Source organism: Oryx dammah, unplaced genomic scaffold (genome assembly GCF_014754425.2).
Source record: "Oryx dammah isolate SB20612 unplaced genomic scaffold, SCBI_Odam_1.1 HiC_scaffold_19, whole genome shotgun sequence".
Classification (NCBI taxonomy): Eukaryota; Metazoa; Chordata; class Mammalia; order Artiodactyla; family Bovidae; genus Oryx; species Oryx dammah.
In genome coordinates, this window is record NW_024070203.1 from 67,085,422 (window position 1) to 67,100,612 (window position 15,191).

At 39.6% G+C, this 15,191-nt stretch overlaps 1 protein-coding gene across 1 annotated transcript in view; it reads right to left on the minus strand.

Moving 5' to 3' along the window:
• Positions 1–3,281: 3,281 nt before the first annotated feature.
• LOC120879077 (thyrotropin-releasing hormone receptor) overlaps positions 3,282–15,191 on the minus strand; it is a 44,426-nt gene continuing 32,516 nt past the window's right edge. The window contains exon 2 of the mRNA XM_040262135.1: positions 3,282–3,689. Within this exon, the coding sequence (XP_040118069.1) occupies positions 3,282–3,689 (408 nt within the window). The remainder of the gene's footprint in view (positions 3,690–15,191) is intronic.

Sequence of the window (15,191 nt, forward strand, 5' to 3'; positions counted from 1 at the left end):
GTTTATTGGATATTGCATGGGAATTTTTAACTTCATAATGGCATTTGCTTTAGAGTGGAAACACTATGAACTGTGTTCTTTTGAATTTCCCATGTGGTCTAAAACTAACAGATTATTAGCAAATAACTTTTTAAGCATTAAAACAAACACTGAGGCCATATATTAAGCTCCAAAGATAGGAAGAGTATATTATATTCTGTGACTAACATATAAAACTAATCATAATATTTTCAATATCTAATTATTATCATTCTGCAAAGTATATATATATTACTTATGCCATCAGGTCACAAGAATGTTAATCAGCATGCTAGCTTGAAAAAAAAGGAAAAGAAAAAAGAAAGACATTTCTTCATTTTCTCTGCCTAACATCTACACAGTTTAGGGAATTGATCCCTGATCCCTGGCCTTATCATAAGAAAATCACAGCTGTAGTGAGACTGTGATGAAGACAATGTTGATTAAATATCTACTAGCATGCCTCAGATATGCAGATGACACCACCCTTATGGCAGAAAGTGAAGAGGAACTAAAAAGCCTCTTGATGAAAGTGAAAGAGGAGAGTGAAAAAGTTGGCTTAAAGCTCAACGTTCAGAAAATGAAGATCATGGCATCCGGTCCCATCACTTCATGGGAAATAGATGGAGAAACAGTGGAAATAGTGTCAGACTTTATTTTTGGGGGCTCCAAAATCACTGCAGATGGTGATTGCAGCCATGAAATTAAAAGACGCTTACTCCTTGGAAGAAAAGTTATGACCAACCTACATAGCATATTCAAAAGCAGAGACATTACTTTGCCGACTAAGGTCCGTCTAGTCAAGGGTATGGTTTTTTTCCAGCAGTAATGTATGGATGTGAGAGTTGGACTGGTTTTTCCAGTAGTCATGTATGGATGTGAGAGTTGGACTGTGAAGAAGGCTGAGCGCCGAAGAATTGATGCTTTTGAACTGTGGTGTTGGAGAAGACTCTTGAGAGTCCCTTGGACTGCAAGGAGATCCATCCAGTCCATTCTGAAGGAGATCAGCCCTGGGATTTCTTTGGAAGGAATGATGCTAAAGCTGAAACTCCAGTACTTTGGCCACCTCATGCAGAGTTGACTCGTTGGAATAGACTTTGATGCTGGGAGGGATTGAGGGCGGGAGGAGAAGGGGACGACAGAGGATGAGATGGCTGGATGGCATCCCTGACTCGATGGACGTGAGTCTGAGTGAACTCTGGGAGTTGGTGATGGACAGGGAGGCCTGGCGTGCTGCGATTCATGGGGTCACAAAGAGTCGGACACGACTGAGTGACTGAACTGAACTGAACTGAGCATGCCTGAGACATAGTAGATGTTCAAAGACAGCAGTTCTTTCCTGTTATCAGAAAAATCTAGCATATTCCAATCTCCCTTGTTGAGTAACTTACGGAACTAGAAACATGCGTTTGTATGCATCTGGACACATGCATGTGTGATTTGGGGTTGGGTCGCTCTAGTGCTCTATGATTCCAAATTCAATCTTTAATCCAGGATGAAAAGTCACTTAAAATAGATTTCTTCATGTCATGCATACAGACTTTTAGGGCATTTCCTATAAATGTTTGCTTGCATTTTTTTTTACTGCCACAGTGACAGGATAAGAATGTTTTCATGGAGTAGATGAGGCCAATTTTCACCAAAGCATATTTGGGATTGTTTTAGATGGCAGAGTCTCCATGAAGTGGCATTTAAAAGCTGAAGTTTCCAAAACTGAGTAACACATTCCTCATAAACAAGATATTTGTGTGTAATGATCATTAGCAATAGGTTTCAGAAAAAAGTCACAAGGTAGGGATATACCCTGGAGAGGGAAAATGCCAGTCTTTGCAAGCACTTAAAAGTACCCAGTACTTTTCAACCCAATCATTAAAATTCAGCTATTTCTGAATCAACACCGAGGGCCATTTTGACACAGAGATACTGATTAGCCAGATCTTAGTAGATGAGTCAACCAAAAGGGATTAAAGCAGGACCTGAGAGATTCACATTTACATCTTTCTAATAATTACTGGAATAGAAGAGCAGGCCTAAGTTGTAACTGTGAAGATATATTAACAGTGAGATGAAATCAATTTTAGCTCTATTGAACATAATGCTGACAAGATTTTTCATTGCTTTGATTTAGAATCTGTAAACAAAATATCACAATCACAAGCATTTGGGAAAAAAAAGAAAAGAAGAACCTACAAAAGACAAGTAGGAAGGCAGGAAAGACACTTGCAGACAAGTTAAAATCCAGTGACTACAATGCTCAGTGGGGTCTTCATCTGGAAGTGTAATAGTCAGCCTTTGGTCACTTAGAATAGCAACTAAGCTTTTGAGAATGTTTCAGACTTTTAAGCTAGATTCAACTAGAAGGATTTGCTTGACATGGCTCAGTAGTTTATACATGGGAATGCTCAAAAATAGGATTTTCTTCCTTAAAAGTTTCAGAGGAAAAAGTAAAACCTTGCTCTTGTCTTGGTTATACTTTTCAATATTAATTATGTGTCTGTATCTTCACAGTTATTTCATCTAGTTATTTCTCTGGTCTTACCCATCATTTCGAAGGCTTGAAGAGTGTAGAACTGGACTTATTTAAATATCAAATCTACATGTCTTTTCAATTAGTAATTTTGGTTATGTTGAGGTTTTGGTTATTTACACTAAAGCTGAATGATGACCATCTACTTTGTAAAATATAAAAAACAACTCATAATTTTATAGGCATTATGACATTTTTAAAGCAGTGAATATATTCGTCTGAAATCTCATTTTTACTCAACAAATAAAGTGTCTTTTTCTATATTTCACTGTAGTTTCAGATATTCATGAAGACAGCACTGTACATTATTAAAGTGAAATGCTAAATGAAAACATTAAAATTTTTTATGTTGCCAAATTCTCAAATGTATAAATAATCTGGAAGGGGTGAGAAAAAACATTTGATAAAGTTATACTGAATAGGTAAATCGATGCCTTGATTTTATCTAAAATTCACAGCCCCAGAATATACAGTGAAACGTCTCTAAATGAAAGTTTCCACCATCTGGATCTTTCACAGATCTGCTCAATTTTTTTTATGATGAATTTTTTTGATATGAGAATGAAACAGAATCATTCTCATGGGATAGAGTACCTTGGGCCAGGATTTATTAGAGCGTCAGCAAAGAATTTGTCTGCTCTGTCGTCACATACAAGTAATTGGCTGTTTCCTCTCTTGGGTTGATAACTGCACAGATTCCCATTTTCTTTATCATCCATTTTCTCTACTCCATCAATCAACTTTGGCTGAAGGTTACTTCAGAAGCCAAGCAGGTGTCATCAAAAGACACCTTTGTGGCAGACAAGTAAGTGTCAGTGACGGTAATGTCATCCAGCTCTGTGCTGAAATGGTCAGACTCCTTGATGACGCTGTAATTTAGGGCCACGCTGTAGTTAGCCGGTTTCTCCACTGGCTTCTGCTTACAGTTGCAGAGCTTTCTGAAGGCCGCACGAAATTTCTGAGACATGAGATTGTAAATCACTGGGTTGATGGCACTGTTGAGATAAATGCAAATTCTGCAAAAGAGCAAGAACCAATTTTCTTGGAAAGGGCTGGAGAGAAATGAGTTGACAACCACAAGGGTTCTGTAGGGCATCCATAAAAGGGCAAACAGGATGACAACCACTGCCAGCATCTTGGTGACCTATGGAGAAACAGAAAAGCAGTGCAAACACAAATTAAAACAAAACTGGACCAAAGTATGAAAATAAGACGACTCCCTCTCTGCCTTCTTCCAAACTTTAGTCCCAAGGCAAGGACTTGGGTGAGGGCAGTTTATTTGGGAGATGAACCCAGGGAACAGGATTAAAGGCACAGAGGACAGAGTGGACAGAGGAGAAAAAGCCAAAACAAGATGTATTTTTGACAGCTCCCACTCTGGAAAATTTTGGGTCAAGTGATATATTTGGATCACTTGTCCAGCTTGGGAGGCATTTATTCACCAACTGCCCTTTGTTGAGAGGTGCCTTATTTAAATTGCCCTGTACCTCCAGGATTCTCCTGTCTGGAAACTTCCGGGGGCTTCAGAGAGAATCTTGAGGCGGAGAAGAGGAGAGACAGTCAGAAGATCGTGGATAAAGTGCAATGTTCTCTGAGAGCAGGGACCACCCACGATAGCCATGAAGTCACAGCTGAAATCGCAATCTGAGAATATGACCCGAGGCATGAGAAGTGTCTGCGGTAAGCAGTAGGAGACCTTGGATCCAATCCCATCTTTACTCACCTTTTCTTCAAGAGCAACACTTTACATATTTTAAAATCAGTTTTCAGTTATCTTTAGTCCCTTGCAGTGTTTGAAAAAGTTCAGCTTGCTCAGCCCAGACTTTCTAGATGTTCTGAACTTGAAAATACTTGAAATAGGAGGGACTGATGGGTCCTCCTTTAACCTCCCAGCTGCTTTTCTGAAGCCCCCACTGCCAGCCTCTAGCTTGTTCTGGCATCAAGAGAGATCCCACTGTGTAGAAATAAGGATTCCACAGCTAGATATTTACTCCGTTATTAGTAGCCACTATAAATTCAGCTCCTTGGACTTAGTACTGATGACAGGATCCATCTTACTCTTCTCTGTTAGAATACCTTCTTTTTCCCCACTAATACTCCTTCTGATTCTGGGACTCTGTCTTACCCTTTAACCGTATCTTGTCCACCCCAGGCACTCCCACAAATCCTGCATTGTGGGGGCAATGCTGTCCTCTTGCTGTTATTCTATAGCAGTTGTCTCCTTTCTGAGCTTCCCAAATACCATTTGCTGTAAAACTTCTAATTTTTATCTGACTCTGTGTAACCCCATCGACTGTGGCCTGTCAGGCTCCTCTGTCCATGGAATTCTCCAGGCCAGTGTACTAGAGAGGGTAGCTGTTCCACTCTCCGAGGGATCTTCCCAACCCAGGGATCGAACCCAGGTTTCCCGCATTGCAGGCAGATTCTTTACCATCTGAACCACCAGGGAAGCCCACTTATGGACAGCATAGCCTTCATAGCTTTTTGAACCACTAATATCTTTTTTTTTTTAAATAGCTCCTACAACTTCTCCGCAATGGAACCTAAGTACTATCTATCCACCCAGTCTCAAGTTACTGTGTTTCCATGGCTTCCAGGCCCATTTGATCACTTTCTGGAAGCTCTCTCTGCCCTTGAAGAATGTCCCCCAAGCCCTCCCGCTCTACCTCATGCCCTGGCTGATCACTGTTCACTGTTTTACTGACTCGGTGCAGGTAGGATAATTATATTTTATATTTGGCTTACTGGGGCACAGAAGTTGTTCAGTAGAAAGTGATATTCCCATTGACTAATATAATACCTAGTAAAACATTTCAGAGATCCTGCCTTCTTTCAAGGAGGATCTATTCAGACAAGAGGTTAATGGAAGCCTGCTTTTTCTTAAGCTGACATTGAAGATTAGGAGTCAATACTTTAATTGATCCTAGGAAATTAAAAGCTTAATTCAGTGATAAGTATTCTGAGCTTTGGAAGGAACCATGGTAATTATCATCTTTGTCATCATCGTCATCACTCACATCTCTGCTTTGTCCACCGCCTGGTACTTCAGGTTCTCTGACATCAGGCCACTGCTTCACATTTGCCAACATCCTTCCACTCCGTGCCAAGGACTGAGCATCCTATATTCGAGCCCCTGGCTTAATTTACAGTTGGAATGCCAGCATTACATTTGAGTCTTTATAATGGTCTGTCATAAAGATATGTAAACATGATCTTATTTAATACTTATTAATGTGTAAGCTAGTATTTTGCATATGAAGAAACTGAGGTTTAGAGAATCTATGTGATTGTCTAAAGACACATAGCTAGTAAAGAACAGCCATGATTCAAGCTAAGTCTGCTTAAGCCAAAGCCCATGCTCTTTTCTTTATAGTTTGCTCTCACTGTGAGACTCATTTTCATTAATGAGATTTCTACTATGTTATCCCCATATGGTGCCAAAAACATTCAACTTCTTCTAAGTATAATTCCAACTTACTTATTGCTGCCAAATTTCTGAACTTTAAGATTGAATTTTATCTGTTTAGTTTTTCCCTACAAAATTTTCAGGTAAAACATTAAATCCACATTTAATATCTACCAACATGTTTTTACTTAATGCGAGTGCAGGAGCAACTTCCATTGTCTTAGAGGAAAGCAGTCAGTTTTTAGGTTAGCACCTCTGCCACGTGCCCCCCATGTATACTTTGGCATCACTCCCCACACTTCTTATTTCAATGAGTTATATTTGTCCACCTGTCCAATAGATGGTGAACTTTCTTCAGGACATGAGTGAAGTCTGTTCATTTCTCTTTCCTTGGGGATTTAATTCAGTATGTGACATAAGAGAGGGCTACTTAGGTGGCTCAGTAGGTAAAGAATCCACCTGCAACACAGGAGATGCCAGCACATGTGGGTTCAATCCCTGGGTCAGGAAGATCCACTGGAGAAGGAAATGACAACTCCAGAACACTCCAAGAATACTCCAATATTCTTGCCTCGGAAATCCCAAGGACAGAAGAGCCTGGTGGGCTACAGTCCATAGGATCGCAAATAGTCGGACACGAACTGAGCATACACACGTGACATAAGACAGCCCTCAATAAATGCTGAGTAAATTCAGATATAGAAATAATTATTTTAAAATATGTAAACATGATCCTTTTCTGTGTTTTAACACTCCAAAGTATTGGTAGAGAATTTTTGTAAACATTTAATTTTTTTAACATTAAAAATCCCTTTTAAATAGAGATTAATTAGTAAAATGAATCCTTAATACATTTCAGCTTTTTGTTTGAAATATATTTTTAAAAATTTTAAGGCATGTGGAATGAAACAAATACAACGATGTTTCTATGACTGACCCAGAGGAAAAAATGTCCCCAGTGGGCTGATAGAGAATACATTGTCCCCAGTGGGCTGATAAAGAATACATTTAATTTCACTCAGAACTATTTTAGTCAATTCCAAATATCTCTAGTTGCATTTAATCACTTTCTAAAATGTTTACAAGTGTTTAGTGTAGCCATAGCTTGGATTTTTAACAGTTTCTTAATATAGGAGCAAACACCTAGAAAGGAAATGTCCTGGAGACTGTCTTTTATACCCAATTAATTTCGCTGTTGGTTGTTGAAGTTTTACTTCTGTTGTGATTCCAAATAAGTGACAAAAATGCAAATTTGAAAATATCTTTGGGCCATTGTTTTTTTTTTGTGTGTATGTGTGTGTGTGATTTTATTTTTTAATTTTAAATTAATTTATTTATTTTAATTGGAGGCTTATTACTTTACAATATTGTAGTGGGCCATTGTTTTTAAGCACTGACATTTTGCTGGGGAAGTGCATCAGATATGCTATGAGTTGAAAGATTATTTCTTTATAGAAGCCTCTTTCCCAGGACCTACTGGTCTTTGAGAAACAGCATGAAACAGTTTTCAGGGGGAAATGATCTCATCATATATTTTTGATTGGTTTGGAATTTATTTATCCATTTATTTCAGTAGATTCATTTGCATTCCTACTGGGTACCAGTTAATCTTCTAGCTCTTAAGGATTTGACAGTAACCCAGAAACACATTGCCAGTGGCTTCATGTATTTTACAGTCTGATACAATGCAATCAATGCTAAGAGAGAAGAAAGTTTTGGTTCTATGAGAGCCCCTGATCTGGATTTGGGGTTGAGGATTGGTGAGTGAGGGTTTGGTGTCAGTGATAGTTAAGCCAAAATCTGAAGGTAAAGAGAGACTGGACAAGTGTTACTGCAGAGATCGGGTGTGTGTGACAAGCTGGAGGCATGAGATAGTGAGGCATGACATGAGGACCAGAAGTAATTTAGTGTGCAAGTTTCAGCTGCAGACCATGGAAAGAAGTAGAGTGACCTCTTTCTCTAGGAAGCTTGTGGAAACCATTACAAAAGCCATCATTTTCTGTGGGGTACTTGGTATTCCCTCTGTTAGGACAGCTGCCAAAGGAGATGCAGTGTTGAGTCCTAAAAACATCAGCTTCATGGAGCTAAGAAGTCAATGAAGAAACAGGCAGCTATTTTTGCAGAGTATATTGAGGACCAGGAAAAGAGGTCATAAGAATCAGTTAAGTAAAACATAGTGTTTAGCTTGAGAAGCTGCCTACAGAGATGGTTGAGGAGAGGGGGGTGGGAACAGGAGGGTCTAAGCTGGGCAGGCCTCTGTCCTTGGCCACCATGGTGAAGCGCTGTTTTTTTCATGTGGACCAGCGTGAAACTTTAAAATCAAGCCCTGGCTATAGATATTTTGGGCTTCCCTGGTGGCTCAGATGGCAAAGAATCCATCTGACAATGCCGGAGACAGGGGTTTGATCCCTGGGTCAGGAAGATTCCCTGGAGAAGGGAAAGACTACCCATTCTAGTATTCTTGCCTGGAGAATCCTATGGATAGAGGAACCTGGTGGGCTACAGTCCATGGGGTCACAAAGAGTCAGACATGCCTGAGCAACTAAGCACATATGCATGAAACCTCCCCCATTAACCCAATAGATGTTTTACTCTTTCAGTATTTAATTATATGGAATAAGTGGTATAGAGTTCTCACAAGGAAGTTTTAACTCAATTCTCAAAACCTCATTTGTTATCTTTATAAAATCTCTAAATAAAAATATTTCTTTTTTGCCTTTAAAAAAGGAAATAAATACTTTAAATAAATACTTTTAAAAAGTATTTCTTTTCTTCCTTAAAAATTTTTTTAAACAAAGATGTAAACTGGATAGGTGTCTATCTTATTGTTCAGGTTGAGAGTACAGCTCCTTGAATGGATTCAAGTTCAACTTTGCACATGTGTGCTGCCTGTGAAAAGCCAGAGGCTAACTACGTTCTCTATTCTAGGCTGCTGAAGAGACTTGTTTTCCTAACTACCATCTCTATGACTCTTCCTACAAGTTCTAAAGCTATTAGCTAACATTCGTATCTTGCCTTTAAGAAAACACTGTTAGATTTATAGAATTGTCACAGAGTGTCCAAATATTCGACATCAAATTTTCACTATTACTAAGACCTTACACTAGTATGGTGCATTTACTTTGTCACAATTAATGACAATCCTTACACAGAATTAGCCAACTCCATACTTGATACAGATTTCATGCCCTTTTTTCTGTTCCGGGATCCCACACAGTATTTTTAGTCATTACGTCTCCTCAGGTTCCTCTGGGCTGTGACCATTTCTCTAATTTTCCTTCATTTGATGTTCTTGATAGTTTTGAGGAGCATTACTGGTGAGGCATTTTATAGAATATCCTCCAGCTTGAGTTTGGATGATGTTTTCCTCATGGTTGAAAAGTTATGGAGTTTTTAGAGGAAGGCCACAGAGGTTAACTGCCATTCTTGACACAACATACCAGAGGAACAGGCTACCAACTGGACTTGTGACTGATGACATTAAATTGTACATTACTTTATAGAGATATAATTTACATATAATTAAGTTCACCCACTTAAAGTGTACAATTCAAGGGTTTTGCAAACATTATCACAATCTAATTTAAGGACATTTTTATCATCCCCAAAAGAAACTCTATACCTATTAGCAGTCACTCTCTACCTTTCCCCATCCTTCCCAGGCACTGCTAAGTCACTTCAGTCGTGTCCGACTCTGTGTGACCCCACAGATGGCAGCCCACCAGGCTCCCCCATCCCTGGGATTCTCCAGGCAAGAACACTGGAGTGGGTTGCCATCTCCTTCTCCAATGCATGAAAGTGAAAAGTGAAAGTGAAGTTGCTTAGTCCTGTCTGACTCTTCGAGACTTCATGGACTGCAGCCCACCAGGCTCCTCCGTCCATGCGATTTTCCAGGCAAGAGTATTGGAGTGGGGTGCCATTGCCTTCTTTAATGCCTAGTAAAAAGTACTAACTGATTTTACAGATCAGGACTCAAGACAGTGAAAGAGCAAAGACAAAATATACACAGTTAAAACAACCCTCTTAGACTATTTTTGTAAACTTGGAGACCAACTACAAGACAGAAAAGCATGAGTAAGAGGAAATAAGTATTTTTGGAGAAAAGCATTATTTATTTATGCAAATAAAATCTTTCATTTATTAGGCAAGCCTGTTTGGAGTGGGTTCAAAGGAAGATGGAAAAAATGGATAGAGGTTATAAGCATACCTTTTGAGAGTTTTTCTGGGAAAAGGAATAGAAAAGCAGAAGGGCTATCAGAGGGGGAGGAAGAATCAATTTTTTTTTTTTTAAAGATGAGAGACGTTACAGCATCTTTGTTTGCTTAGGGAACAATCCTTATGGAAAGGTGAACTTTTATGATCCAGATGGAGAAAGAAGACAATTGGAAGAGCTATGTTCTTGAATAGGGAACAAGAGTCCAGTGCAGAAGTGGTGTGTTGGCCTCGTCTCAAGTGTAGACACAAAATTACTTTTTCAATATCTGTTTTTTGTTGTTGTTGTTGTTCTTTGCTGTACTTGATCTAAATGATCAAGATCTTCCAGGGGAAAAATGCCACTTTCTTGTCAACACCCTGAATCCTGAGTGGAGTCCTGATAGCAGTTAATTGCTTAATTTCTTGAAATTAACAAAATACTTTCATTGCCCTTAAACCATTTTATGTTCATGTTCCAGTGAGATCTGTGGAACAGGTGTTACTATTCCCATTTCACTGATGGATGGCAACTGAGCTCAGAGAAGCAAAGTAATAAGGTCATACAGCTCACATATAAAAGCAAAACTAGTTATTAAACTAAGATCTGTTGAAAGTGACTAAGTCTCACTTTCTCCCAGATAATTACAAAAATCAACATATATGGTAAGCTGAAGCCTTCTAATTGCTGTAAATAATGTTTATGAAGTATTTGAAATGATAATATTGTGAAGGACAGGGAAGCTTGCTGTGCTGCAGTCCATGGGGTCACAAAGAGTTGGATACAACTCAGCTACTGGACAAGAATGTCAGCAGGAATCAGTGGTAGCCCTGAAATTACATATGATTTTTGCCCCAAATTGGAGTGTTACATTTAGGAAGTACTGATTAGGGAAAAATTGTCATAACAAGGCAGACAAGAATCCTTCATACTAATGTATTTCCTAGGGAAAAAACAAACAAGAAAATTTAAGATGCAAAAGTAATAAAATTACGTAAAAAGTAGAATAGAAACTTCTGTCTTTTGGGGTTATAGCCCAATTAACACTATATCACTTATGAGGATCTGGTTATGTAAAATCTGAGGAAATTTTGATTCATCAAAGATTAGTTTAGTAGTCCATCTAGGAAGTCATGGGCAATTCATCAATATCTCAGAGTACTCTGGGAGATTTAGTTGAAACTCTTGTACTGATAAAGAAAAATTTTTTTTCCGATTTTTGATTCTGTGTATGGTTCAGAAAAAAATCCTGTGCTTGGTCATGGCTCTTGCTATTATCCAGACATTCCCTCCTGGGAGATAAAGGCTGTGACACGGTCCTTCTGCATGTGGGTGAGGGACAAAGTACAGTGGACATCCGGCATCTTGGCTTCACAGTCCACCTCTGAGCTCTGAGGAGACTGGACAGGTCACGTGACACGTCTGAACCTCACATTCTGAGCCAGTAAATAGACAATCTGGCTTTCTCTCCAAATCTCTCCAATTTGAACATTCCACACAAATCTAACTTATATGCTACTAATGAGGAGACAATATTCAGACATGTTTGTGAATATTTTCACATGATTGGGTTTTGTTATTGGGGGTTATGCGGCCAGGCAAAGGGAAACAGCCCCTGGGGTATATGCATCCCTCCATTCAGTTCCTAACCACAGTGATTGTTGATAATCATCTTAATTGCTGCATTCAGAGAGGTGATACAGTTTCTTGAAGTGTTGAAGAAATAACTAGAATTTATTTTAATATCCTGTAGCTAACTAAGAACACAGTGCTTCTCTAGACTCGGGACCCTGGCTTCTGGACCTACTGTTGTTTCTCTTCGAAAGTTCATTATAACTGAAATATTGTTGAAGACATGGCATTATAGAAAGATATACAGGTGTCACTTGGAGAAGAAAGCAAATAATTGAATCCTTTTTCAGAAGTACTGCTAAGTTAAAAACGGAATCTATAGAAGTTTTAAAAAGAATGGTTAGACAAAAATTACTTAATAAAAGGCCCACTTAAACACTTAGCTGTCATTTAGTGGCAGACTATCTAAATTGCAGGGCAATTTGAAAAATCTTTCTTAGAACTGAAAAGGCAAAGTCATATAACAGGAGATGACAACCACATCAGCAAATGTATTTGAAGAATATTTACCACTTTTCTTTTATAATGAATGATTATCAAAAGCGTCATAACAGGTAACTTTAACTTTTAAATAAGCTCTTTATCAGGTTGGATCTCACATTCTATAATGCTAAAGTTCTGTTTTAGGCTTCATGAACAAAGTAAATCAACAACTAACTTCCGTCGGATTGTACAACAGGTTGGGCGAACACATGCCTGTGATGTAATGTGTTCATGCACAGCTGAATGATTACTGAGTAAATATGTTTTGCAAGTGTTAAAATATAATTGTGGAAGTCTGTGTGGGGGTCAGTCAGTCAGTTCAGTCGCTCAGTTGTGTCTGACTCTTTGCAACCCCATGAATTGCAGCACACCAGGTCTCCCTGTCCATCACCAACTCCTGGAGTTCAGTCAAACTCACATCCATCGAGTCAGTGATGCCATCCAGCTATCTCATCCTCTGTCGTCCCCTTCTCCTCCTGCCCCCAATCCCTCCCAGCATCAGAGTCTTTTCCATTGAGTCAACTCTTCACATCAGGTGGCCAAAGTACTGGAGTTTCAGCTTTAGCATCAGTCCTTCCAAAGATATTGGGGGTAGGGCTCTTTAAATTAGCAAAGTGCTCTAGTTCTTGCACTTCTGGCTGGAATACTCTTATTTTCAGAAGTGTACTTCCTCTGGACACATTTGTTGGTTAATGGATATAAAAGTTAGCCTTTAATCTTCTAATGCCATTCTTTGAAGGGTAACAATACATTCTGTGTTTGGAACTTATCCACATTCTCCTGTATAGCTGCATATTAACAAAATGTTCTGTTACTGGGAATATGTTTCCTCCCAGATGACCTGTGATTAATGTGATTGATGACCCTTTGCATTTAGTGACATTAATTGGCACAATGGAAGGAAAAACTTGACTAGACAATTATGCAAATCTGAATTTAGCCAAGCCTCAACACTGCTTGGGGGCCCCTGGAATTTTCCACTTTCAGCCTGTTTTGCTCTGTTTTGACTTACTGTCTTCACAGACAGTTTGAAAAAGACAGTTATCCTCAATGTGGATGTTTCATATCTTGGAGTGAGATCATTGATGGGATTTAAAAATTGAATGATGGGGCCAGAGAAGGGGTTGGAATCAACTCTAAGTCAGCAAAAGTATAATAAAAGTGAATCAAGTCTGAGTGGTGCTTCATGGTGGAGAGGTTGTGGACGGCCATAACCTGTGTTGTGGATTACTTGCAGATTTCTTGACAAGAAGCCACACAGGGATGCTAAGGCATAGGCTTCTTGACTCCACCTGTCAAGTACTGTATCTAAATGTTCCACTCAGAATAGTCATTCTGGTAAGAATTTTGAAGGGTTTTGGGGCTCTACTCTGATTTTAAAGATCCATGAAAGTATTAGCAGGGGTTCCCAGTAGAGACACTGTGGTTATCTTTGGTGATGGCTGAGGGTGGAGAAGGAGAAATTAAGTGAAAAAAAGATGGTGATACAAGACTTTCCAAGTGTAAATCTGTAAGTGTGGTATATCCAGTGAAACTGAAGAAAAGTTTTTTTCTTCAGTGTTCTATGGGTGTTGAGGACTTCCTCAGCTCTTTTAAGCAGAGCTGTTTCCTGAGTGAGATGATTGTGGGGACAGAAAACCAGAGTCTGCATCCCAGGGGTGCTGCGTGTGCTGGCAGAGCCTGGAGTTGGCCCTCTGTGGAGGAGATTCGAGAGCAGCGGTGACAGTTGGTGTCATGGGGTGGCACACCTCTGTGTAACACGATGTGGCCTTTCTGCTGTGACTCCTCAAGTTCTCCAGGATAATCACTGAGCATCACCAAATCCCAAGTGTGAGTCACCTCTTGTGGAGAATACTTAACACTCTGCACCCAGCTTTGATGTGGGATGAACCCTCAAAACTTGTCCTTTCTCTCAAGAGCAAAGATAGGGAGAGGCACGGACACAGGAAGAGTGGGAAAAAAAGGTGGAAGGTTGAGCTGTTCCAGTTAGTAGAGCCAGGGCTCAGGGCAAAACTATACCAATGCCTCTCAGGGTGAGAGAGACCTGAGTGGTTGTAAGCCTCACTTTCTGAGAATCTCTGAGAGGCTGTGTGACGAGGGGACTGTGCAGTATTTCTTCACATGTTTCAATCTGGAATGCAGAAAACTGGATGAAAATGAAAGGTATTCCAATCTAGCAAAAGGAATTGGCAGATGAAAGAGAGGAAGAGAATGAAGATATATGAGATGCCTACTCTGTAGCAGGCAATGTGCTTGGCACTTTTTTTACAACTGCCTTACTTTATCTGCATTTTACAAAGGACAAGACTGATGCTGAGAAAAGTCATACACTAAAGAATAAAGCCACACTTTAAGGAGATGTATGTTTGACTTGAAAATCTCCTTATCCTCTTCAATATAATGCCCAGAACTTGGAGAAGAAATATTTTTCCCTAATGTTTGCAAAAAAAAAAAAAAATTCCAAATGAATGAATGAATGAAAGTCGCTCAGTCATGTCCGACTCTTTGAGACCCCATGGACTGTATAGTCCATGGAATTCTCCAGTCCAGAATACTGGAGTGGGCAGGCTTTCCCTTCTCCAGGGGATCTTCCCAACCCAGGGATTGAAGCCAGGTCTCTAACATTGTAGGTGGCTTCTTTAACAGCTGAGCCACAAGGGAAGCCCCAGAATACTGGAGTGGGTAGCCTATCCCTTCTCCAGCAGATCCGCCCAATCCAGGAATTGAACCAGGATCTCCTGCATTGAAGGCAGATTCTTTACCAACTGAGCTATAAGGGAAGCCAAATTAAAAAAGCAAACAAACAAACAAAAACCCCAAAACATGTGCTTAAAGGTTGGAACTGATGGAGGCTCTATGTGCAGAAGAGTAGGGAGAATGAAAAACTAATTCTTAAGGGAACCCTCCTTCACTGTTGGCAGGGTTGCAAACTG